We start from the raw sequence: 25,402 nt of genomic DNA, 5'->3' as shown, positions 1-25,402 counted from the left end.
GCATTGAGCTGGACATTACTTATCATCATATGCACTAGAGCAGGACAATACTTATCATCATATGCATTAAGGCTGAACGTTACTTATCATCATATGCACTAGAGCTGGACAATACTTAACATCATATGCATTAGGGCTGGACATTACCTACCATATGCAGTAGAGCTAGTTATCATATATCATCATCTGCATTAGAGTTGGACATTACTTTTTATCATAAGTATTAGAGCTGGACATTACTTACCATCATATGCATTAGGGCTGTACATTACTAATCATCATATGCATTAGAGCTGGACACTACATACCATCATATGCATTACGGCTGGACATTACTAATGATCATATGCATTAGAGCTGGACATTACTTAGCATCACATGCATTAGGGCTGGACATTACTATTTGTCATATGCATTAGAGCTGGACATTACTTACCATCATATGCATTACAGCTGGACATTACTTATCATCGCATGTATTAGAGCTGGACATTACTTATCATTGCATGTATTAGAGCTGGGCATTACTTATCATCGTATGCATTAGAGATGGACATTACCTATCATTATATGCATTAGAGATGGACATTACTTACCATCGTATGCATTATAGCTCAACATTACTTACCATCATATGCATTATAGCTGGACATTACTTACCATCATATTCATTAGAGCTGGACATTACTTACCATCATGTGCATTAGAATAGCAAATAAGAGAAAGGCAGGACACTGCTGTGCAAACTCCGTTTAATAGATAATAAAATTCCACAGGTAAGCGCTTTCGGGAAAACCCTTCTTCAGAGCTTGATATTATTGTAGTTTTTTGAGACTAATTCATTATTATCCTTGCATAACTCAATTCCTCAATAGTTTAAGGTAGATTCTTGTTTCCCCTGTGATGTGATCCCCCTTAGTCTGCAGTTCTTTTTTTTTATTTAAAAATAAAACTTTAATTGTGATTGATTGAAATGGAGTTCTGAAGTCATGGGAAATTTGTCAATTAATATATCTATTCTTCTAATGTATATTTTGTATTAGATAGTAATATGTTAGCAAATAACATTACTTCAGAGTTGTATTGTTCTTAAACATCTATTCCTTTGATTTTTATATTGCTAGGAATTGAATCTGCCAATATTTCAATAGCCAGAGCAAATAGAATCAGTGACATGGCACATCCTTGTTTAGTGCCTTTTGTTATATGTATATATTCAGAGGTAAAAGGACCTAACTTGACATACGCTAAATTATTTGTATATATATTCTTTAGGAGATGAACAAATGTTGCAGGAAATTCAAATAGCATTAGGATTTTGAATAAATAGTCCTAATTTAGGGAATCAAATTTTTTCTATATATCTAAGCCAATTGTGAGTGTTTCTATATTTTCTTTATTGACATAATCTATAAGAGAAATTATCCTTTTAATATTGTCATGTGTGTGTCTATGATATATAAATCCAGTTTGATCATTACTTATTGTTTTGGATAGTGGTATTTTCATTCTGTTAGTTAATATTGTCATGAATATCTTATAGTCATTATATAATAATGATATAGGTCTATATGAGGTACAGAGGTTTTGGGATTTGTTTTCCTTTAAGATTGGTGTGATTAAGGAATATCTCCAAGAGGGTGGTATTAAAGCTTGTGACTGAATTTCTAATAGTTTTATGGAAGAGGGATGGTATCTTTGAAGGAAAACGTTTATATATTTCCATAATTATGCCATCTATACCTAGTGCTTTATTATTTTTACCGTCTTTTATTGTATCTGTAATTTCTTTGTAGGATTATGGGTGCTTGCAGATCTAGTTTAAATTTTTCTGTTTTTTTATATTATAACATTTTTCATCTAGATTTAATTGATCGATATGTATATTTTCTTTTTGGAAATGCTCCATATAGTGATTTCCATAGGCATCAAGAATGCCACCTATATCTGAGATATTTTTTCCTTTCTTTTCATGGAAGATACTTTTAATGTTATTAGCTTTTGATTGTACTTTGATTCTTGTGGATAAATTATGTAGATATTTGGAAGAAGTGGCCAAGATATTCACTTTTAGTTTTTCTAAAGTTACATTAGTTTTATGTGTTAGAATTTTGTTGTATTTATTGTTTAATACTTCTAATTTCTTTTTCATCTCCAAATGATTTTGATTTTTGTCAGGTTTTACTGACAAGAGTTTGGATTGTAGATCTAATAATTCAGAATCCCATTCTCTGATTTTTTTTATACTAAGTTAGGGTTTTACCACATATGTAAGCTTTTATTGAGTCCCATATCATTATTTTATTTATCTCTGTGGTGTAATTAATATCTAAGAAGAACTGCAATTTAGATAATAACTAGGGTTTGAACTCTTTAATTTTAGTTATATATGCTGGAATTCTGGAGTTAAAGATTAATGGTTTGTACCCATTTTGAAGTTTTAGTATCAATGAATTGTAGTCTGAAAAGCGGCAGGGAGTGATTGAGAAATTAATGATTTTAGAGTGTAAATCATGGGCAGCAAATATTTCATCTATTCTATTTTGGGTACCAAATCTGTGAGCTTGATGGGAAAACAACAAATATTTATCTTCTTTAAATCTGAAAGTATCTACAACATGAAATTATTCTATCCACTTGTTTAAACCAAAAACTTCATTGCCGAGAATCATCTCGGAGGCTCCTCAAAGTCATTAAGCATTATCATCACACTGTCTCCATTACCATAGCAACCTGAGAGCATCTGTTTCTGTTAGTGTGTCTATGTACTGCATACCAGAGGCTTGCAATGCACCTGAAGCAAAGCTTCACTTCACATGCAACTTGAAGCTTAAACTCCCTCCCTTTCAGCAAGGCAGCAGCCAGGAAAAGAACAGAGAGCAAACAGAAAAAAAAATGCCCAACAAGCCATCACAACAAGAGATAACACATTCTTCCAGCCTTCCCATCTCTCACTCAGCAGATGTATAAACAAGCTATTCTCTGCCAAAATATCCCAAATCACAGTTTTATCCACCCCCTTCCCCTGGATCCAGGCTAAAACACCAAATGTCTCTTCCTAATATACAAGCATCAGTAAACCTCGATCACATGACGCAACTCACAGCTTCCCAGAGATGAAAATGGCAACATAAAACAGCTGCCAGACACAGCTGCATCCACACACACCATGTCAGTATTGATCAAACAGCACTCGAAGCTATAATACCTGCCATAATTGATATTAACTATGTTTAGACAGAATAATAATGACATTTGTACTAGCTGCATCCACGCACACCATATCAGGATTGATCAAACAGCACTCGAAGCTATGATACCTGCCATAATTTATATTAACTATGTTTAGACAGAATAATAATGACATTTGTACTAGCTGCCAGACACGGCTGCATCCACGCACACCATATCAGGATTCAAACAGCACTTGTAGCTGTGATACCTGCCATAACTGATGTTAACTATATTTAGACAGAATAATGATGACATTTGTACTAAGAGCTTGCTACTATTATTTAACCAGGATATACATGACATTTCTAAATCATACTTTAACTGAAAAAGGCATTAGTCTCCAAGGTTAATGCTTTCTGAAAGCATATAAACTGTTTTTTTTTTTTTTTGCATCTGGAAGTGGAAAGAATATAAGACAAGAACAGACAGCAAACAGTGTAAGTGGGAGCACAAACTGTAATCTACATCTTAGCATGATTAACTTTAATGTTAAGTTACGTTACACCTGTGTGAGCAGCTGTCGATTTGGAGCAATTGTTTGTATGCGGAGGGCAAAACTTCATTATTTGAAGATGTACATAGTTTTGTGTGTTTTGTTTTAAATTAATAGGTAATGGGTGTGTTTTTTTGTTGTTGTTAAAAGGTTTTCATTAAAACAGAAAGGCTTGTAAAATGTGACATAGTTTCAAATGGAGATGACAAGAAACAACTGTATAACAGATCAACCTGACAAACATTAGTGAGTGCATGTTAACACAAAAGTGGAAAAAGACATTTAAAGAAGCTGTCACATATAACAGGTGGAAATAATTGCTTCTTATAATAATGGCCACAGTAAACATATGATTTTGGAATGTGAATTGTCTCACAGGTACAGACAAAGGCTAAGACGCAGAGTCCATATAGCAATGATACAGAAGACGTGCTTGGAAAGAAATGAGCATGTGAATGTAATAAAGAATGGATTCGGAATGGATATCCAGCAGAATATCAGAAACAAAAGAAAAAGTGGAAGTATTACTAATGATCATATGCATTAGAGCTGGACATTACTTAGCATCACATGCATTAGGGCTGGACATTACTAATCGTCATATGCATTAGAGCTGGACATTACTTACCATAATATGCATTACAGCTGGACATTACTTATCATCGCATGTATTAGAGCTGGACATTACTTATCATTGCATGTATTAGAGCTGGGCATTACTTATCATCGTATGCATTAGAGATGGACATTACCTATCATTATATGCATTAGAGCTGGACATTACTTACCATCATATGCATTAGAGCTAAACATCGCATACCATCATATGCATTAGAGCTGGACATTACTTACCATCATATGCATTATAGCTGGACATTGCTTATCATCATATGTATTAGAGCAGGACATTCCTTACCATCATATGCATTAGAGCTGGACATTACTTACCATCATATGCATTTGAGATGGACATTACTTACCCTCATATGCATTAGAGCTGGACATTACGTACCATCATGTGCATTAGAGATGGACATTACTTACCATCATATGCAGGGTCTATATCATATGAGCGAAACACAAATTGTGAACACTCATAATATTAAACTTATAGGACCTCAATGTGCTTTTTCTGAGATTGTGGTACAGTGAAGAATGGGATATTTGCCCTTTCCTCACTGTAGTGCGATCTCGGAGTTGGAATATATATTTAGTGGGGGGTGTGGGGGGCGCAGCCTCTCACAACAGGAAGTTCGAGGTCCGGTACGTTCGATATTATGAGCGTTCGCAATTTGTGCGATTTGCTCATATGATATAGACCCTCATATGCATTAGAGCTGCACATTACTTACCATCATATGCATTACGGCTGGACATTACTTATCGTCATATGCATTCGAACTGGACATTACTTATCATCATATGCATTAGGGCTGGACATTACTTTTTATCATATGCATTAGAGCTGGACATTACCTACCATCATATGCATTAAGGCTGGACATTACTAATCATCATATGCATTATAGCTGGAGATTACTTACCATCATATGCATTAAGGCTGGGCATTACTAATCATCATATGCATTAGAGCTGAACATTACTTACAATCATATGCATTAGGGCTGGACATTAATAATCATCATATGCATTAGAGCTGGACATTACTTACCATTATATGCATTAGGGCTGGACATTACTTATCATCATATTCATTAGGGCTGGACATTACTAATCATCATATGCATTAGAGCTGGACATTACTTATTATCATATGCAGTAGAGATGGACATTACTTACCATCATATGCAATAGAGCTAGACATTACTTACCATCATATGCATTAGGGCTGGACATTACTTATCATCATATGCATTAGAGCTGGACATTACTTATCATTGTATGCATTACAGTTGGACATTACTTATAATCATATGCATTGGAGCTGGACATTACTTATCATCATATGCACTAGAGCAGGACAATACTTATCATCATATGCATTAAGGCTGAACGTTACTTATCATCATATGCACTAGAGCTGGACAATACTTAACATCATATGCATTAGGGCTGGACATTACTTACCATTAAATGCAGTAGAGCTAGTCATCATATATCATCATATGCATTAGAGCTGGACATTACTTTTTATCATATGTATTAGAGATGGACATTACTTACCATCATATGCATTAGGGCTGTACATTACTAATCATCATATGCATTAGAGCTGGACATTACTTACCATCACATGCATTAGGGCTGGATATTACTTACCATCATGTGCATTAGAGCTGAACATTACATACCATCATATGCATTAGAGCTGGACATTACCTATCATCATATGCATTATAGCTGGACATTACTTACCATCACATGCATTGGAGCTGGACATTACTTACCATCATGTTCATTAGAGCTGGACATTACTTACCATCATATGCATTAGAGCTGGACATTACTTACCATCATATGCATTAGAGCTGAACATCGCATACCATCATATGCATTAGAGCTGGACATTACTTACCATCATATGCATTATAGCTGGACATTGCTTATCATATGCATTAGAGCTGTACATTACTTACCATCATATGCATTAGAGCTGGACATTACTTATCATCATATGCATTAGGGCTGGACATTACTTATCATCATATGCATTAGAGCTGGACATTACTTATCATCATATGCATTAGAGATGGACATTACTTACCATCATATGCATTAGAGCTGGACATTACTTACCATCATATGCATTAGGGCTGGACATTACTTATCATTATATGTATAAGAGATGGACATTACTTATCATCACATGCATTATAACTGGACATTACTTATCCTCACATGCATTAGAGCTGGACATTACTTATCATCATATGCATTAGAGATGGACATTACTTACCATCATATGCATTAGAGCTGGACATTACTTATCATTATATGCATTAGAGATGGACATTACTTATCATCATATGCATTAGGGCTGGACATTACTTACCATCATATGCATTAGAGATGGACATTAATTACATTCATATGCATTAGAGCTGGACATTACTTATCATCGTATGCATTAGAGCTGTGCATTACTTACCATCACATGCATTAGAGCTGGACATTACTTATCATCATATGCATTAGAGCAGGACATTGCTTATCATCATATGCATTAGAGCTGGACATTACTTTCCATCATATGCATTAGAGCTGGACATTACTTATCATTATATGCATTAGAGCTGGACATTACTTATCATCACATGCATTAGAGTTGGACATTACTTACCATCATATGCATTAGAGCTGGACATTACTTATCATCATATGCATTAGAGCTGGACATTACTTATCATCATATGCATTAGAGATGGACATTACTTACCATCATATGTGTTAGAGCTGGATATTACTTATCATTATATGCATTAGAGATGGACATTACTTATCATCATATGCATTAGGGCTGGACATTACTTACCATCATATGCATTAGAGATGGACATTAATTACATTCATATGCATTAGAGCTGGACATTACTTATCATCGTATGCATTAGAGCTGCACATTACTTACCATCACATGCATTAGAGCTGAACATTACTTACCATCATATCCATTAGAGCAGGACATTGCTTATCATCATATGCATTAGAGCTGGACATTACTTTCCATCATATGCATTCGAGCTGGACATTACTTATCATTATATGCATTAGAGTTGGACATTACTTATCATCACATGCATTAGAGTTGGACATTACTTACCATCATATGCATTAGAGCTGGGCATTACTTATCATCATATGCATTAGAGCTGGACATTACTTATCCTCATATGCATTAGCAGGACATTGCTTATCATCATATGCATTAGAGATGGACATTACTTATCATCATATGCATTAAAGCTTGACATTACTCACCATCATATGCATTAGCAGGACATTGCTTATCATGATATGCATTAGAGCTGGACATTACTTACCATCATATGCATTAGAGCTGGACATTACTTATCATCACATGCATTAGAGCTGGACATTACTTACCATCATATCCATTAGAGCAGGACATTGCTTACCATCATATCCATTAGAGCAGGTCATTGCTTATCATCATCTGCATTAGAGCTGGACATTACTTATCATTATATGCATTAGAGCTGGACATTACTTACCATCATGTGCATTAGAGCTGAACATTACATACCATCATATGCATTAGAGCTGGACATTACTTATCATCATATGCATTATAGCTGGACTTTATTTACCATCACATGCATTAGAGCTGGACATTTATTACCATCATGTGCATGAGAGCTGGACATTACTTACCATCGCATGCATTAGAGCTGGACATTACTTACCATCATATGCATTAGAGCTGAACATCACATACCATCATATGCATTAGAGCTGGACATTACTTACCATCATATGCATTACAGCTGGACATTGCTTATCATCATATGCATTAGAGCTGTACATTACTTACCATCATATACTTAGAGCTGGACATTACTTATCATCATATGCATTAGGGCTGGACATTACTTATCATCATATGCATTAGAGCTGGACATTACTTATCATCATATGCATTAGAGATGGACATTACTTACCATCATATGCATTAGAGCTGGACATTACTTACCATCATATACATTAGAGTTGGACATTACTTACCATCATATGCATTAGGGCTGGACATTACTTATCATTATATGTATTAGAGCTGGGCATTACATATCATCACATGCATTATAACTGGACATTACTTATCATCACATGCATTAGAGCTGGACACTACTTATCATCATATGCATTAGAGCTGGACATTACTTATCATCATATGCATTAGAGATGGACATTACTTACCATCATATGCATTAGAGCTGTATATTACTTATCATTATATGCATTAGAGATGGACATTACTTATCATCATATGCATTAGGGCTGCACATTACTTACCATCATATGCATTAGAGATGGACATTAATTACCATCATATGCATTAGAGCTGGACATTACTTATCATCGTATGCATTAGAGCTGGACATTACTTACCATCACATGCATTAGAGCTGGACATTACTTATCATCATATGCATTAGAGCTGGACATTACTTGCCATCACATGCATTAGAGCTGGACATCACTTACCATCATGTGCATTAGAGCTGGAAATTACTTACCATCATATGCGTTAGAGCTGGACATTACTTATCATCACATGTATTAGGGCTGGATATTACTTACCATCATGTGCATTAGAGCTGAACATTACATACCATCATATGCATTAGAGCTGGACATTACTTATCATTATACGCATTAGAGCTGGACATAACATATCATCACATGCATTAGAGCTGAACATTACTTATCATCCTATGTATTAGAGCTGGACATTACTTACCATCACATGCATTAGGGCTGGATATTACTTACCATCATGTGCATTAGAGCTGAACATTACATACCATCATATGCATTAGAGTTGAACATTGCATACCGTCATATGTATTAGAGCTGGACACTACTTATCATCACATGCATTAGAGCTGGACATTACTTATCATCATATGCATTATAGCTGGACATTGCTTATCATCATATGTATTAGAGCTGGACATTACTTACCATCATATGCATTAGAGCTGGACATTGCTTATCATCATATGTATTAGTAGCTGGACATTACTTACCATCATATGCATTAGAGCAGGACATTGCTTATCATCATATGTATTAGAGTTGGACATTACTTTCCATCATATGCATTAGAGCTGGACATTACTTATCATCACTTGCATTAGAGCTGGACATTACTTACCATCCTATCCATTAGAGCTGGACATTACTAATCATCATATGCATTAGAGCCGGACATTACTTATCATCATATGCATTAGCAGGACTTTGCTTATCATGATATGCATTAGAGCTGGACATTATTTACCATCATATGCTTTAGCAGGACATTGCTTATCATCATATGTTTTAGAGCTGGACAATACTTATTATCATATGCATTAGAGATGGATGTTACTAATCATCACATGCATTCGAGCTGGACATTGCTTACCATCATATGCATTAGCGATGGTTGTTACTTATCATAATATGCACTAGAGCTGGACATTACTTACTATCATGTGCAGGTTCCCTAGTAAAACCGCGAAGGTCCACTTACCCAAATACAGAAACGTTGACTCGTATTCATCAAACTGTGATAACACCGATCGTCGTGTAGCGCGAAATCCGAAATGTCGAATCATCATGGTTGGCCCTTCTACGGTATAGCTCTGTAAGGTAAGTGTGCGATAGTTACGGACCTTAGGATTAGGGTGCGGGTTAAGATAATTGCATAGATGGCAATGTATGTGAGGTTTAGTGTAGGGTTAGAAGTAAGGTTTTGTTAATTGTATGTATGTGAATTATTTTTTTTGCTTGGGTATAGCTTCTTAGGGTAAGTGTGCAATAGTTACGGACCTTAGGGTTAGGGTGTGGGTTAACGTAAGTGCATAGATGGTATTATATGCAAGATTTAGTTTAGGGTTAGAAGTAGGGTTTAGTTTAGGGTTAGAAGTAGGGTTTTGGTTAGTATATGTGGTTTATTTATTTTGTTTGGGTAGGTAGTATGTAGCGAGTTGGACAACTATGACGGTTTGAGTTTTTGAATTTTGTGGTTTAGGGCATTTGGTGTATTCGTGGTTCGAGTAATATGTGTCACTGTTTACGTATTTGGTTCTAATATCGACCCTCATGTGCATTAGAGCTGAACATCACATACCATCATATGCATTAGAGCTGGACATTACTTACCGTCATATGCAATAGAGCTGAACATCACATACCATCATATTCATTAGAGCTGAGCATTACTTACCATCGTATGCATTACAGCAGGACATTGCTTATCATCATATGCATTAGAGCTGGACATTACTTACCATTATATGCATTAGAGCTGGACATTACTTATCATCACATGCATTAGAGCTGGACATTACTTACCATCATATCCATTAGAGCTGGACATTACTTATCATCATATGCATTAGAGCTGGACATTACTTATCCTCATATGCATTAGCAGGACATTGCTTATCATCATATGCATTAGAGATGGACATTACTTATCATCATATGCATTAGAGCTTGACATTACTCACCATCATATGCATTAGCAGGACATTGCTTATCATGATATGCATTAGAGCTGGACATTACTTACCATCATATGCATTAGAGCTGGACATTACTTATCATCACATGCATTAGAGCTGGACATTACTTATCATCATATGCATTAGGGCTGGACATTACTTACCATCATATGCTTTAGCAAGACATTGCTTATCATCATATGTTTTAGAGCTGGACAATACTTATCATATGCATTAGAGCTGGACATTGCTTACCATCATGTGCAGGTTTCTTATTAAAACCACGAAGGTCCACTTTCCCGAATACAGAAATGTCGACACGTATTCATCAAACTGTGAAAACACTGATCGTCCTGAAGAGCGAAATCCAAAATGTCGACTCATCATGGTTGGCCCTTCTGCAGTATAGCTCTGTTATGTTAAGTGTGCATTAGTTACGGACCTTAGGGTTAGGGTGCTGGTTAAGATAAGTGCATAGATGGTAATGTATGTGAGGGTTAGCATAGGGTTAGACGTAGGGTTTTGTTAAGTGTATGTATGTGAATTATTTATTTTGTTTGGGTATAGCTTCTTAGGCTAAGTGTGCAACAGTTACGGACCTTAGGGTTAGGGTGTGGGTTAAGGTAAGTGCATAGATGGTAGTATATGCAAGATTTAGTTTAGGGTTAGAAGTAGGGTTTAGTTTAGGGTTAGAAGTAGGGTTTTGCTTAGTGTATGTATGTGGTTTATTTATTTTGTCTGGGTAGGCAGTATGTAGTGGGTTGGACAAGTATGATGGTTCGAGTTTTTGAATTTTGAGGTTTAGGGCATTCGGTGTATTCACGGTTCACGTAATATGTGTCAGTGTTTACGTATTCGGTGAATAGTACTTTCGCAGTTCTAGTATAGACCCTCATGTGCATTAGAGCTGCACATCACATACCATCATATGCATTAGAGCTGGACATTACTTACCATCATATGCATTAGAGCTGGACATCACATGTCATCATGTGCTTTAGAGCTGGACGTTACTTATCATCGTATGCATTAGAGCTGCAGATTACTTACCATCATATACATAAGAGCTGGACATTACTTACTATCATATTTCAGTGTGGGAATGCCCTTCTTCTTGGATACCAAAGGAGTACACATGGTTACATTACATAAAAATACTCACCCTGTTCTGTCCAAACCTATATGTACATACTTACAGATATTGTTATATGTGCATGTTATGACTACACATTTTCTGTTGCCTGGGGGACTTTTTATAGTATTTTGGATTGCAGTATGTCCCTTATTTAAAATGCTTCATAATATGAGGGGTCCAAATGGAGCGATGATAAGTCAGCAAGGAAAGAAGAGTAGCATTGCTGAAACTGAATTCATACTCAAGTCTTGGTGAGTACCTTCATGAGGTGGACCCTGCTTTTCACAACATCTCCCCAAGATGACAGCGAGATATAGATTGTATTTTATACTGCATTTATAATGACAGAAGTAGGTCAAAAATAAAAAAATACAGCTGGGTGCACAAGACCCAGGATAAAAAAGTGCTCAGTTCTGGTAGGCACACTGGTACCAGGACTGGAAAAAAATGACTGGGTAGAATCCTCAAGACACAGAAAAATTCCTACAATGTGGCTAGGCCAGGCCCAGGGGGGAGCATGCCCCCCCCTATTATAGAAGGAAGGAGCAGACCACAAAAATCACAAAAATTGATAGGCCAAAAAAGAAGCCCAGAATTTCCAGACAGAAGATATACAAAAAGATTAAGAGAAAAACTAGAGGAAAGAAAAATACTTCCACAAGAAATATTGTCAGAAGCTTCAAATAAAAATGTGTGTTCATTAATACAGCAGATGTCTGAAAAACATTATATAGACCAAGAAAGCTTGGGCCACTTTGAAAAAAGAAGCAACTGAGGAAGTGCAAAAATATAAAGAACAAAAGCTACAGATGTTTGGAAGGTATAAAAAAGAAATATGAACACAGGAAAGAAAGAAAGAGAGATCTGATGTGGTGCAATATTTATGCAAAGGAGAAAGCTGTGTGTGGCCTGGATAGACTATAAAAAAAGCGTTTGACAATATCCCACATTCAGGGATAAAAGATTGTTTAAAAATGTATAAAATACACCTTACACTGATTGATTACATTACAGTGACCAAGAAAAAGTGACAAACCACTTTGCAGTTAAGTCATGATAAAGGACAAATTATTATGCCAGAATAAAAATTCAAATATTCCAGGGTGACTCTCTGTCACCGCTATTTTCATAAAAATCACATCATCAGACAGAAAAGTTGGCAAGTAAACGAGGCTACACAACAAAACACCGAGGCTACACAACAAAACACCAAGGCTACACAACAAAACACTAGGCTACACACAAAACACCAAGGCTACACAACAAAACACTGAGGCTACACAACAAAACACCGAGGCTATACCACCATGGAGAAGGAGTATTAATAACAAAGATAAAATAACAAAACTGTTTTATTCCAAGTAAACGAGACTACACAACAAAACACAGAGGCTACACAACAAAACACCGAGGCTACACAACAAAATACCGAGGCTACACAACAAAACACCGAGGCTATACCACCATGGAGAAGGAGTATTAATACCAAAGATAAACACAGAGGCTATACCACCATGGAGAAGGAGTATTGATAACAAAGATAAAATAACAAAACTGTTTTATTCCAAGTAAATAAGACTACACAACAAAACACCGAGGCTACACAACAAAACACCAAGGCTACACAACAAAACACTGAGGCTACACAACAAAACACTAAGGCTACACAACAAAACACCGAGGCTCTACCACCATGGAGAAGGTGTATTAATAACAAAGATAAAATAACAAAACTGTTGAATTCCAAATATACGAGACTACACAACAAAACACCAAGGCTATACCACCATGGAGAAGGAGTATTAATAATAAAGCTAAAATAACAAAACTGTTGTATTCCAAATATACGAGATTACACAACAAAACATCAAGGCTACACAACAAAACACCGAGGCTACACAACAAAACACCGAGGCTACACAACAAAACACCAAGGCTACACAAAAAAAACACCAAGGCTATACCACCATGGAGAAGGAGTATTAATAACAAAGATAAAATAACAAAACTGTTGTATTCCAAGTAAACGAGACTACACAACAAAACACCATGGCTATACCACCATGGAGAAGGAGTATTAATAACAAAGTTAAAATAACAAAAATGTTGTATTCCAAATATACGAGATTACACAACAAAACACCAAGGCTACACAACAAAACACCAAGGCTACACAACAAAACACCAAGGCTACACAAAAAAACACCAAGGCTATACCACCATGGAGAAGGAGTATTAATAACAAAGATAAAATAACAAAACTGTTGTATTCCAAGTAAACGAGACTACACAACAAAACACCAAGGCTATACCACCATGGAGAAGGAGTATTAATAACAAAGATAAAATAACAAAACTGTTGTATTCCAAGTAAATGAGACTACACAACAAAACACCAAGGCTACACAACAAAACACTGAGGCTACACAACAAAATACCAAGGCTACACAACAAAACACCGAGGCTATACCACCATGGAGAAGGAGTATTAATAACAAAGATAAAATAACAAAACTGTTTTATTCCAAGTAAACAAGACTACACAACAAAACACCAAGGCTACACAACAAAACACCAAGGCTACACAACAAAACACTGAGGCTACACAACAAAACACCAAGGCTACTCAACAAAACACCAAGGCTATACCACCATGGAGAAGGAGTATTAATAACAAAGATAAAATAACAAAACTGTTGAATTCCAAATATACGAGACTACACAACAAAACACCAAGGCTATACCACCATGGGGAAGGAGTATTAATAACAAAGATAAAATAACAAAACTGTCGAGACTACACAACAAAACACCAAGACTACACAACAAAACACAGAGGCTACACAACAGAATACTGAGGCTATACCACCATGGAGAAGGAGTATTAATAACAAAGATAAAATAACAAAACTGTCGAGACTACACAACAAAACACCAAGACTACACAACAAAACACAGAGGCTACACAACAGAATACTGAGGCTATACCACCATGGAGAAGGAGTATTAATAACAAAGATAAAATAACAAAACTGTTGTATTCCAAATATTAAAATGTTAGACGACATCTCTGATGATAAGTGCTGTTGACTAAAGCCTTCCCCAGATCTGCTGCTAATTTGTCTCACCCTTAACCCATTAAATTGCCTAGTTAACATATTAGGTCATGGCTACAATTTGGCTCCCAAAAAACACAAAGTGAAAAGACTTCTCATCTTTTCTTTGTAGATGATTTAAGACTGTATAATTCATCAGATGAGGAAATGAAAACACAACTGCAAGTGGTCAAAACTTTTTCAAATGATATAAGAATGTAATTTGGTTTTGATGAATGTGCAAAAGCAACCTTTAAAGCAGGAAAACTGCAGCACCAGGAAAACATCAGTTTAGGGACAAGAATGTAAAATAAAAGAACTTGAGCAAGGGAGATTGTATAAATATTTGGGAATTGATGAAGGATCAACAATAAAACATGAACAAATTTAAATTCCACATTTACCTCAACTGAGGGTCTGTCTGCAACATGCTCACGATTCCCTAACTCTGCAAATTGTGAAGCCAACTCCAACTAGAGCCACTGACCATTAAATCACGCTATTGGGTTCATCAGCCACAGTGCAGGAATAGACCTCCCAAGCAACAACTAAATTTCCCCTAACTCTGCAAATTGTGAAGCCAGGTCCAACTAGAGCCTCTCCCCATTAATCAACACTATTGGGTTCATCAGCCACAGCACGGGAGTAGACCTCCCAAGCAACAACTAAATTTCCCCTAACTCTGCAAATTGTGAAGCCATCTCCACCTAGAGCCTCTGCTCATTAGTCCACGCTATCGGATTCATAAGCCACAGTGTGGGAATAGACCTCCCAAGCAACAACTAAATGCATGATTATATATCATTGCTGTAAACCTTTCAGCCTCCTGTGTAAACTGTATAGAGAGCATGCTGCTAGGAACCCTCGGGAACCCCTAGATGCTATATTTGTTCACTCATTTCCTAAACTATGTCTATCCCTCATCCATGTCACATACACATGAAACTAAATAGTATCCAGCCTTTTAAGTGCGCTGAGGCTATTTATTCTGGCATTTATCTGCAACAGTTGGCCTTCTGAATCATTCTCCCCTGTAAAATATTCACTTTCAGTGAAAGTGTGTCTTTTCACATACCCATACCTAGCGACTCATTTTTGGTCACTTTCCTAACCTCCTTTCACTCACCATGCTGTTTCTGGGTGGAGATTGTTTTTTTATTGTTTTTCATGGCTTGTTTGGATCTGGCGCTACCCACTCCATTCACCCTCAACTTCGCTTCAGGCTCACTCCGCTCCCCTACCATACCCCCATTCCCACCCACTCCCTCTTTCATTACATTTATACTCTCTTTAATTCCACCCCCTTATTAACTCACCAATAATATCCCTCAATCAATTAGATATCCTAAGACCCACCCCCATACTCCTGCACATGTGACATTCACATCATTTTTCCAGTGGCTTCCCCTGTCAACGCACTTCATCGCATGACATTCATACTATTCATTATCACCTCCCCTGCGTTTTTAGCCCTACTAACCCAAGCTACCTCCACACATGCCACCTTAAAATCATCTACACCAACATTCAGTACCCAAACCCTTCCGCAAACTGATTACACATATAGTTACTCAGACATTTCATTATTTGTCATATGTATCGACAATATATTCAAAATAAAACCATTCAATACCAACTCCAAATATAAATGTTATCCATTATACCAACCTAAACCCCTCTCACAGAGCCATCAACCTCATACTATTAGTTATGTCCTCCTCTATTTAACACAATGTGGAGACATCCACCCCAATCCTGGCCCACATCATACTCTGAAACCCACCTCAGATCCAAAAAACCAACACCTACATTTCATAACAATAAACACACGCAGTATTTGTAATAAAATCACCATATTTCATGCTTGGCTAAATACTTACACCCCAAACATTGTTGCAGTAACTGAGATGTGGCTAAAACCAGATATTGCTGACACTGAAATCCTCCCACCAGGCTATAATATAATTCACTCCAATAGACTCCACAGGAAAGAGGTGGTGTAGCATTATTCAACCAAAACTCCCTAAATATTACAACCTACCCCAAACCAGTCTCTTCCTTTGGAAACCTAGAATTTCTACTAACATCTCTGCATGTTAATAGCAACAAACATCTAAGTATTGCAGTAGTTTACATCCCCCAGAATATAATATTCTCATTCTAGAAGATTTTCTATCCTGGATAAACCAAAATGTCTCACAAGAGACCATAATTCTTAGAGACACCAACATAAATTGGCAAAATCTGACTTCCATCTCTCCAGTCAATAGTATAAATCTCCATAGCTTCAGACAGCATATCAGTACTCCTACCCATGGCTTATCCACATCACCTGAATCTACTTTAGACTGGATATTAGTATTCCACCCTCACAATTACTCAAACTTGGGCACCCTACCAAACATACTAAGTGACCACCTCCCAGCATATACCCATAGGACCCAGACTCAAACAATCAAAACACACTCCTACAAAACATCCAGGAACCTCACCCATTTCAACCAAAATACATTCATAAGCATTTGAAAAGCTCAAAACTGGGTCCAACTGAAAACATCCCCCTTAGACGAAGCTGTAAACTTAACAAACTTTTTCTAGATACTCTCAACAGCTTAGCCCCATTACGAACCAATTGAACAAAAATTAATCATGACCCATGATCAACAAAACAGACCAAATAAACACTCCTACATAGAGACAAAACATGGGAAACATGGCATAAAAATAAAACAAAACAAAATGAACTTAACAATAAACAACTCCACAGTAAAGCCAAAAAGCTAGTCATACAAGATAAAAAAACTATTTCTCCTCTCAGCTATCCTCCTTAAACAACAATCCAAAAAGGCTCTGGAAATCTCTTTACTTCTTAATCCTGGCACCTTACAAAACCCATCCTCTGCACCTTATAAGACTCCACAATAAGTTTCCCATGACTTCAACACTCATTTCATTATTACCATCCAAGAGTTAGTTAAAGACTCATCAACAAATATAAACTCAAACTCTCATTATACCTTCAATTCCTTACATGGTAACAATCATCCCATTTTCTCAGATAACTCTACAAAAACTCCCTTATTAGCTTCCTCATTTACTACTCAGCCTGTACCCCCCCCCTCTTATACTCAAACTTCTAAACAAACTCAAACCCTGCTCTGTTTCTGCAGATAAGCTGCCCCCAGAATATCTACAACTAGCAGCAAATGCAAAACCATATCCAATTAGCATTCTTATTAATCACTCTATCTCAGAATGCTATGTCTCCCAACTGTGGAAAAAATCTATTATTACACCATTACACAAAGGGGGAAATTCTCATTAACTTTCTAACTATCACCCTAGCTCTATTCTTTCTCAATTATCACAAACCTTAGAAGAATGTGTTCTTACACAATTGCTTAAACACCTCTCTGATGATGCTCTTATTGCTCCCACCCAACATGGGTTCCATCAAGGCCATAGCACTATCACAGACCTGCTCTCATTCACTGATGCTGTCAACAAAGCCTTGGATCCTGGTCACCCTACTTCAGTAATCTTACTGGATCGATCTAAGGTTTTTGAAACAGTATCACATACGAAACTACCAAACCACCTATCTAAACTGGGATGCTCCTCTAAATCTCTCCACTGGTTTAACTCTTACCTGAATAACAGAGAACAATCAGTAAGATGGAATAATATGCAATCTAACTATCAAGAAAACAATACAGCAGTCCCTCAAGGATCGGTTCTAGAGCCACTACTCTTTAATACCTTCATCAATGATCTTCATAAAGCCTCCCTAGTAGGTAATCTCATCCAATATGCCAATGATTCAACAATAATATCCACCTCCAATAACTTCTCAGACCTTCTTACAGTTACACAAAATGCATTGCACAACTGATATTAAATCCCCCAAAACTAAACTTTTACAATTCTCTACAAAACCATCAGATATACATTTCAAAATGTTTTCTAAAGATAGTACAGAAATTGAAATAGTGAAAACAGCTAAATTGATAGGCATGACAATAGATGACAAACTCTTTTTTGAACCACATATTCTCAACACAATAAAGAAAACACACTTTAAATTAGGCAAACTTTATCGTCACAAACTCTACCTGGACATTCACACCAAAACTAAACTTGCTAGCACCCTGCTCATCCCTACTCATCCCTTCCCTTCTGTATGGTAGTACCACATCTTTATTAACCTTCATTCAATCCTTAATAATAAAATCCTGCTATTATAAAATAGGTAAATTTGCCTCAGGAAAGCCTAACCTCTCACACCATTGCCAGGCTATTTCAGAACTAAATTGGCTTGAGATTTCCCACCATCTGTACTATAACAAAATAAATTAGAGTGTTAGGAGATAAAGGTCCGTATTCCAATGTGAGACAAAAATGTGAAAGAGAAGAATAAATGGACCACTAGGCTAAAAACGTTTTAATTTATTATACACTCCAATGTCTATAGGAAACCTTGTTGGAAAAATGGCCTTTTGGTCAAAGATAGTATGCATCCGGGATATGTTTTTCACAACATTGTCAAGGGACAAACATTGCGTCTGTCTAGGCTTTGTACTAAATGATACCCTACAAGATGAATTAGGTTTGTTTAATACTAGGCTAAAGGCTAGGGGCTATAAACAAAATGAAATTAATAAAACTATGAAAGAAGTTATATGTGCCAGGGAAACAGAGGCTGCTCCCTGGTTTTCTTCTAAAGGCATTTCTAATCGACTGAATAGGATCCACAATAAGAAGAGGACAGTGACTAATAACAAGAGCAAGGTCCCATTATATATGACTTATAGTAGTGATATTAGATGGGTACAGGATGTAATAAGAAGTAATTGAAAAATATTACAGACAGATGACTCTTTGAAGCATCTGGTGGGTGATTGCCCAGACTTTGTATATAAAAGGAATAAAAATTTAAAACAATTACTTTGTGACAAACAAAATAAGACTAATAGCTCCACCCATATAGATAAAATTGGTACTTTTCCATGCCAATGGTGTAAGGCTTGTAAATATAAAAAATATATTAATATGAGTTCTAATTTTATACATCCAATAATCGGAAGAGAATATGTTTTTACAGTTAGGGCAACTTGTTTAATCACCAATATTGTATACTTAGCTATTTGTAAAAACTGCCCCTCATTCTATGTAGGGAAGACAAACTGCAGGTTCAAAGACAGGATTCTGAGACATTTATCAGCCATTAGACTAAACGATAAGAGGAATGCACTATCCATGCGTATAGAGAAACAGCCAGGACATTGCTTCTGTTTGTTAGTTTTACAACAGGTTAATGGTGATGGTAGAAAGGGCAATATATCAGGATACACAGAGTACTGTGAAACTAGATGGATCATTGAGTCAGGAGCCAATGGGCATCCTGGACTCAATGGCATAGTGCCTCTAAAGCCTGTCTTATGTAGGCGTAGACCATATATAGTAAAAGCTTAATTTTTATTGTTTGTAAAAAGTTTTAATTGATTAATTAAATGCATTCTGTGATTGGTGTAATTTTATATAAAAGTATTTTGAACTGTGAGATAGTAAGTCTGAAGAAGGGTCTTGTACCTGAAAGCACTAACTTCTCTGTGTATGATAAATTAGAATATTTTTAGCCTGGTGATCCATTTATTCTTCTCTTTCACATTTTTACCATCTGTACTATACCCAACTAACTTTAGCCCACAAACTAAATTATAAACCCAACACCTGCCCAGCACTCAGCTCCATCCTACAAACGTATACTCCTATACGAACACTAAGGACTTCATGCAAACAGCTGTTAACCATAACCAAACCCAACAAAAGAGCAGGACAATGTCTATACTCCCACAGCATTGCTAAACTTTGCAATTCCCTGTCCTCCACATAACTCAAATTGACTGTATAAAAACCTTTAAATCGGCACTATAATCATATTACCTAAATAACCTCTCCTGTCCCTGCAACACTAGCAAACCACCATAAAGCTGTCCCTTAATTATTTCTTATATGTGAAATATTTAATATCAGGATCTTTAACTACTGTCTTGTATACAGTTCATTTTTTTTCTTTTTCTAGTTTAACTCATAATTTTGTATGTCTTGATATGCCTGTATTTGTGATCCTAAAGATTTAATAATGTAAACTCTGTACTGTACTAGATTGCATATATCTGCTTTTATGCATGTAATCACATTATACTCATGTTAAACTTGCATTCTTGTAATACTTTGTGGAGCTTTTCTCCCTGGGACTTCACTGAAAATGGGTTTTTGACCCAGTGGACTTTCCCGGTAAACAGATGTCAATAAATAAATAATAAACAATAAATAAATAGTAAGGAATATTTTAAAAGACTTAAATTAATACTCAAAACACTGTTGACATCTAGGAACAAAATTCAAGCCATAAATCAATGTACTCTTAGGTTCATAGGTTCATAGGTTTATACTAGGCTATCTGCCCTAAGGCATTTATAAGCCTAGCCCAAATTTTTGTGGCTTACGCCACCCCTTATATGAAAAAATACTGTGCCCATTAGTTTGGTGTGCCTCTGTCCAGCAGTGACACAGAGATGATTCCTGGGGTAAACCTACGATCTCCCATCCACAGGTCAAGATTTCTCTTGAACAGAGTCAGCGAGGTGCTCTGCCTCACATGGACCGGGATTTTATTCCACAGCATAGGAGTCTCTGAGTGATAAATCTATCCCTCCAGCACGTCCTATTTATATCCGTGCTAAGGTTTAAGTCGCTTGCTCTAGTGGTTTTGGTGGATTTGGATTTTTTGAGGTGGAGCATGTCCATTAATTCCGGGTTGGACATGGCCTTGTATGTCAGGCACATGTCACCTCTGAGCAGACGGTATGCGACTGAATAGAGCTGGAGTTTCTTCAATCTGGCAGCATATGACAGATTTTGGAGTCCCTTTATCCTTTTGGTGAGGAACTTTTGGGGTCTCTCCAATTGCTGCAGATGTCGGGTGAGATACATCCCGAATGGGGCATTGTACTCGATCATTGGTCTGATAAGTGAAGAGTACAGGGGAACAATGACCTCACTAGATCTGGATGTGAATCCCTTCATGATCAGGTGGGCAATGTAGAAGGTCTTTCTAACCACTTTAGCAACGTGAGTGTCACAAGAAAGGCCACTGTCAACCTGGGTCCCCAGGTCCCTGATAACCTCTTCTGTGCTTAGTGGATTGCCACCTATATGGTAGCTTGGGGTTACCTTGTTTTTCCCGAAGGGTATGACTACACATTTTTGGCGTTTAACTTCAGGCCATGGCTCTGGCACCAGCTATCTGTTTCCGTGAGTCCCTTCTGAAGGATATCCGTGTCCGATGCACTTTCCATTATGGCGCCCAGTTTGCAGTCGTCAGCAAACTTTGTCAGCCAAAGTCCTCCCATGTTGGCCTGTACTTCTGAGAAGTAGATGCCGAACAATAGGGGGCCAAGGACCGAGCCCTGTGGGACACCACTTGTGACCAGCTTGGAGTCTGACATAGCGCCAGCAACTCTAACCCTGTGGGTTCTGTCCTTAAGCCAGTTTGCAACCCATCTTGTGACATATGGGTTTACATTTAAGCTGGTAAGTTCTTCTACAATACCTGAGTGGGGTATTGTGTCGAAAGCCTTTGCAAGGTCAAGGTAGGCTGTATGGACTGCCTTTCCCTCATCAATGGCCTTGGTGACTGTTTCAAGAAGTCGACCAAGTTCAAAAGGCATGATCTTCCCTTGACGGCCAAACTGGGTCGGGTCCAATGTCTGCAAGTCCCCTATATCTTTGTTTATGAGCTCCATTATGATCCTCTCCATAGCTTTGCAGACTAGACTTGTTAAGCTTATGGGGCGGTAATTACCAGGGTCCGTAGAGGCGCCGCCTTTGTGGAGTGGGACCACAGTTGCCGTGCGCCACTCCTTGGGCACGTATCCTGTGGTAAGGCTGAGATTAAACAGCTGCCTTATGTGTGGGTTTAATTCCTCATTTAGCTCGTGTAGCACACAGCCGGGGACACCATCCGGTCCCATTGATGCTGTGTTTTTATCTTTAGAGAGAGCAGCTTTCACCTGCACATTTGAGATGTCTAGGAGGCTACACTCGGCTGGGATAGTTATCTCTCCTTTAGGGGGGGAGAGGGGGGTGAAGTTTGCACTGAACCTGTCTGCCAGTATGTTGGCAATGTCTGTGGGTTCAGTGATTTTTGTATCATTTTGGACTAATTCTGAGCATATCTGGGAGTTTCCACCCAGGTTCCTAACATAGCTGAAAAAGGCCTTATGATTGTCCTTTGAATCCATGGCAATTTTTCTCTCAAAATTGGCCTTAGTTGATTTTATGAGTGCTCGTATTTTTTTTTTTACTAATAATGATCAGGGGTGACTTCCCTTTTATGGATTTTGTTCTATCATGTAATAGCTTTCTCCTCTTATTGTAAAGTTTGTTAATGGCTGGGGTCCACCAGACTGGACGTTTGCCCTTTGTGGAAAGAGTCTTGGTTTTATTTGGGATTGCCTGATCCATGCAGTCCTGGAGGTGTTCATAGAAGGCATTTGTAAGGGCTTCCACAGCTTGGGTTGTGGTTTCCACTGGCTCAGGGGCCTTGAAGGATACCACACCAGTCTTGAGTAGTGTGAAGTTTGCTTTACAGAAGTTCTTCACTGTGGTCTTTTTTGTTTGGGGTTGGGGCGGGATGTGGATTTCCAGTGAGATTAGTTTATGATCAGATCTCACCAATGAGGGATATACTTCCGGTGTGGAGCATTTTGTCCCCATGTTTGTGACAATGAGATCTAGTATATTTTCTCCTCTCGTGGGAACAGTGACTAGCTGTTCCATGGCATTTGAATTTATGAACTCCAGGAACCGTTGGGCTAGAAAGTTAGGGCTTGAGTAATGTTCCCAGTCTATATTCGGGTAGTTGAAGTCACCCAATATGATGGTGTTTGGAGATACATTTATTCCTCCAGTGTCTTCAGGAAGGCTGTGTGGGGTTCCTGAGTTTGAGAGGGTGGCCTGTAGCATGCTACAATTTGTAGAGCAGTTTTGCCTATGGTTAGTTGCACCTGGATGGTTTCCGAAGCTTCGTGCGTTGCCACCAACCTGGAGGTGTGGGTATCCTTTATGAATATGGATACACCCTCCTTTTGTGGTGTGGTCTGGGTTTTGGGGCCGAACGCATGATATGAGGTAAAACCTAATAGTGCCGGGTGCTCTCAGGAGCCTTGAACCAGGTTTCAGTTACAGCACAGACATCGATGTTCTCCATACTGAGAAGGGCCTCGAGTGCGTGCATTTTGAGATTTAGACTTCTGGCATTGAGCAGCATTACCCTCAGTTTCTTCCCATTTTGTTTTCTAGGGTGGTAGGTTTAGAATTTGAGCCTTGTCTAAAAAGGCACTATGGGGGTGGCAAGAGCCTTAGCCAATATCCAGAATCCCAGGGGTGACAGGTGCAAGCCGTCCCTTGCGAAGCAGCGTGGCTTGTCAAGCATGTCATCCCAGGCAGACAGACACTGGATCCCCTTTGAATGACACCAGACATTAAGCCAATTGTTAAAGCTGATCATCTTGTCTCTATATTGCGGCATCATTCTTGGTGAAGGAAGGATACTGCTCAGGGTCAGGGTCATACCTGCCTGGGCTACATAATCAGAGAGCTCCTCTATGTCTCTTTTCATGCAGTCCAGGGAGGTACGTCTCAGGTCGTTCACACCAGCATGGACAATGACTGTGTCATATTTGTATTTGCCGTGGAGTGACCTGAGTGCTTGTGTTATGTGGCGGATTCTAGCGCCCGATAGGCAGCTTACTGTAACCCTCTCCTTGTTCAGCCTGGTGAGTGGGACGTCAGTGTGTCTGACTATGGAGTCACCTATGACAAGTATGTTTGGTGTTGTATTTGGCCTTAAGGGCTGTGACTGCTTTGCACACTGCTTTTGTGGTTTATGTGTTGCTTGTGGGGTGTCTTGAGGTAGCAGTTGTTTGGGTGTCTGCTTTGGAGGCCTCTGCTGTTTAGGTAAATTTTTACTCAGAGCCTCCGAGTATGTCTTTGTGTGTTTATGTGTTTGATTCAGTGGAGTGGTAGCATTATGTGAGGCTGGTTTTGTGGTGTGTGTAGTTGCCTTCTCCTCCTGTCTGGTCTTGCCAGTCCTGAGTTGAGAGAGCTCAGCCTCCAGTTTGTCTAAATAGCTGTATCTCTCGCAAGTAATTGTGTTATGTGGGAGGAGGAGAGGGCTGTCTGTGTA

At 37.9% G+C, this 25,402-nt stretch overlaps 1 protein-coding gene across 1 annotated transcript in view; it reads right to left on the bottom strand.

Annotated features, from left to right (window-relative positions):
- The window catches only part of LOC122810542 (tetraspanin-15-like), a 1,820,183-nt gene extending 1,810,151 nt beyond the window's left edge, over positions 1-10,032 (bottom strand). The window contains exon 1 of the mRNA XM_044082123.1: positions 9,945-10,032. Coding sequence (XP_043938058.1) covers positions 9,945-10,032 — 88 coding nt within the window. The remainder of the gene's footprint in view (positions 1-9,944) is intronic.
- Positions 10,033-25,402: the final 15,370 nt, after the last annotated feature.

Source organism: Protopterus annectens, chromosome 9.part0 (assembly GCF_019279795.1).
Source record: "Protopterus annectens isolate FY-2018-M chromosome 9.part0, PAN1.0, whole genome shotgun sequence".
Lineage (NCBI taxonomy): Eukaryota > Metazoa > Chordata > Ceratodontiformes > Protopteridae > Protopterus > Protopterus annectens.
This window is presented reverse-complemented; position numbering and strand designations above follow the sequence as displayed.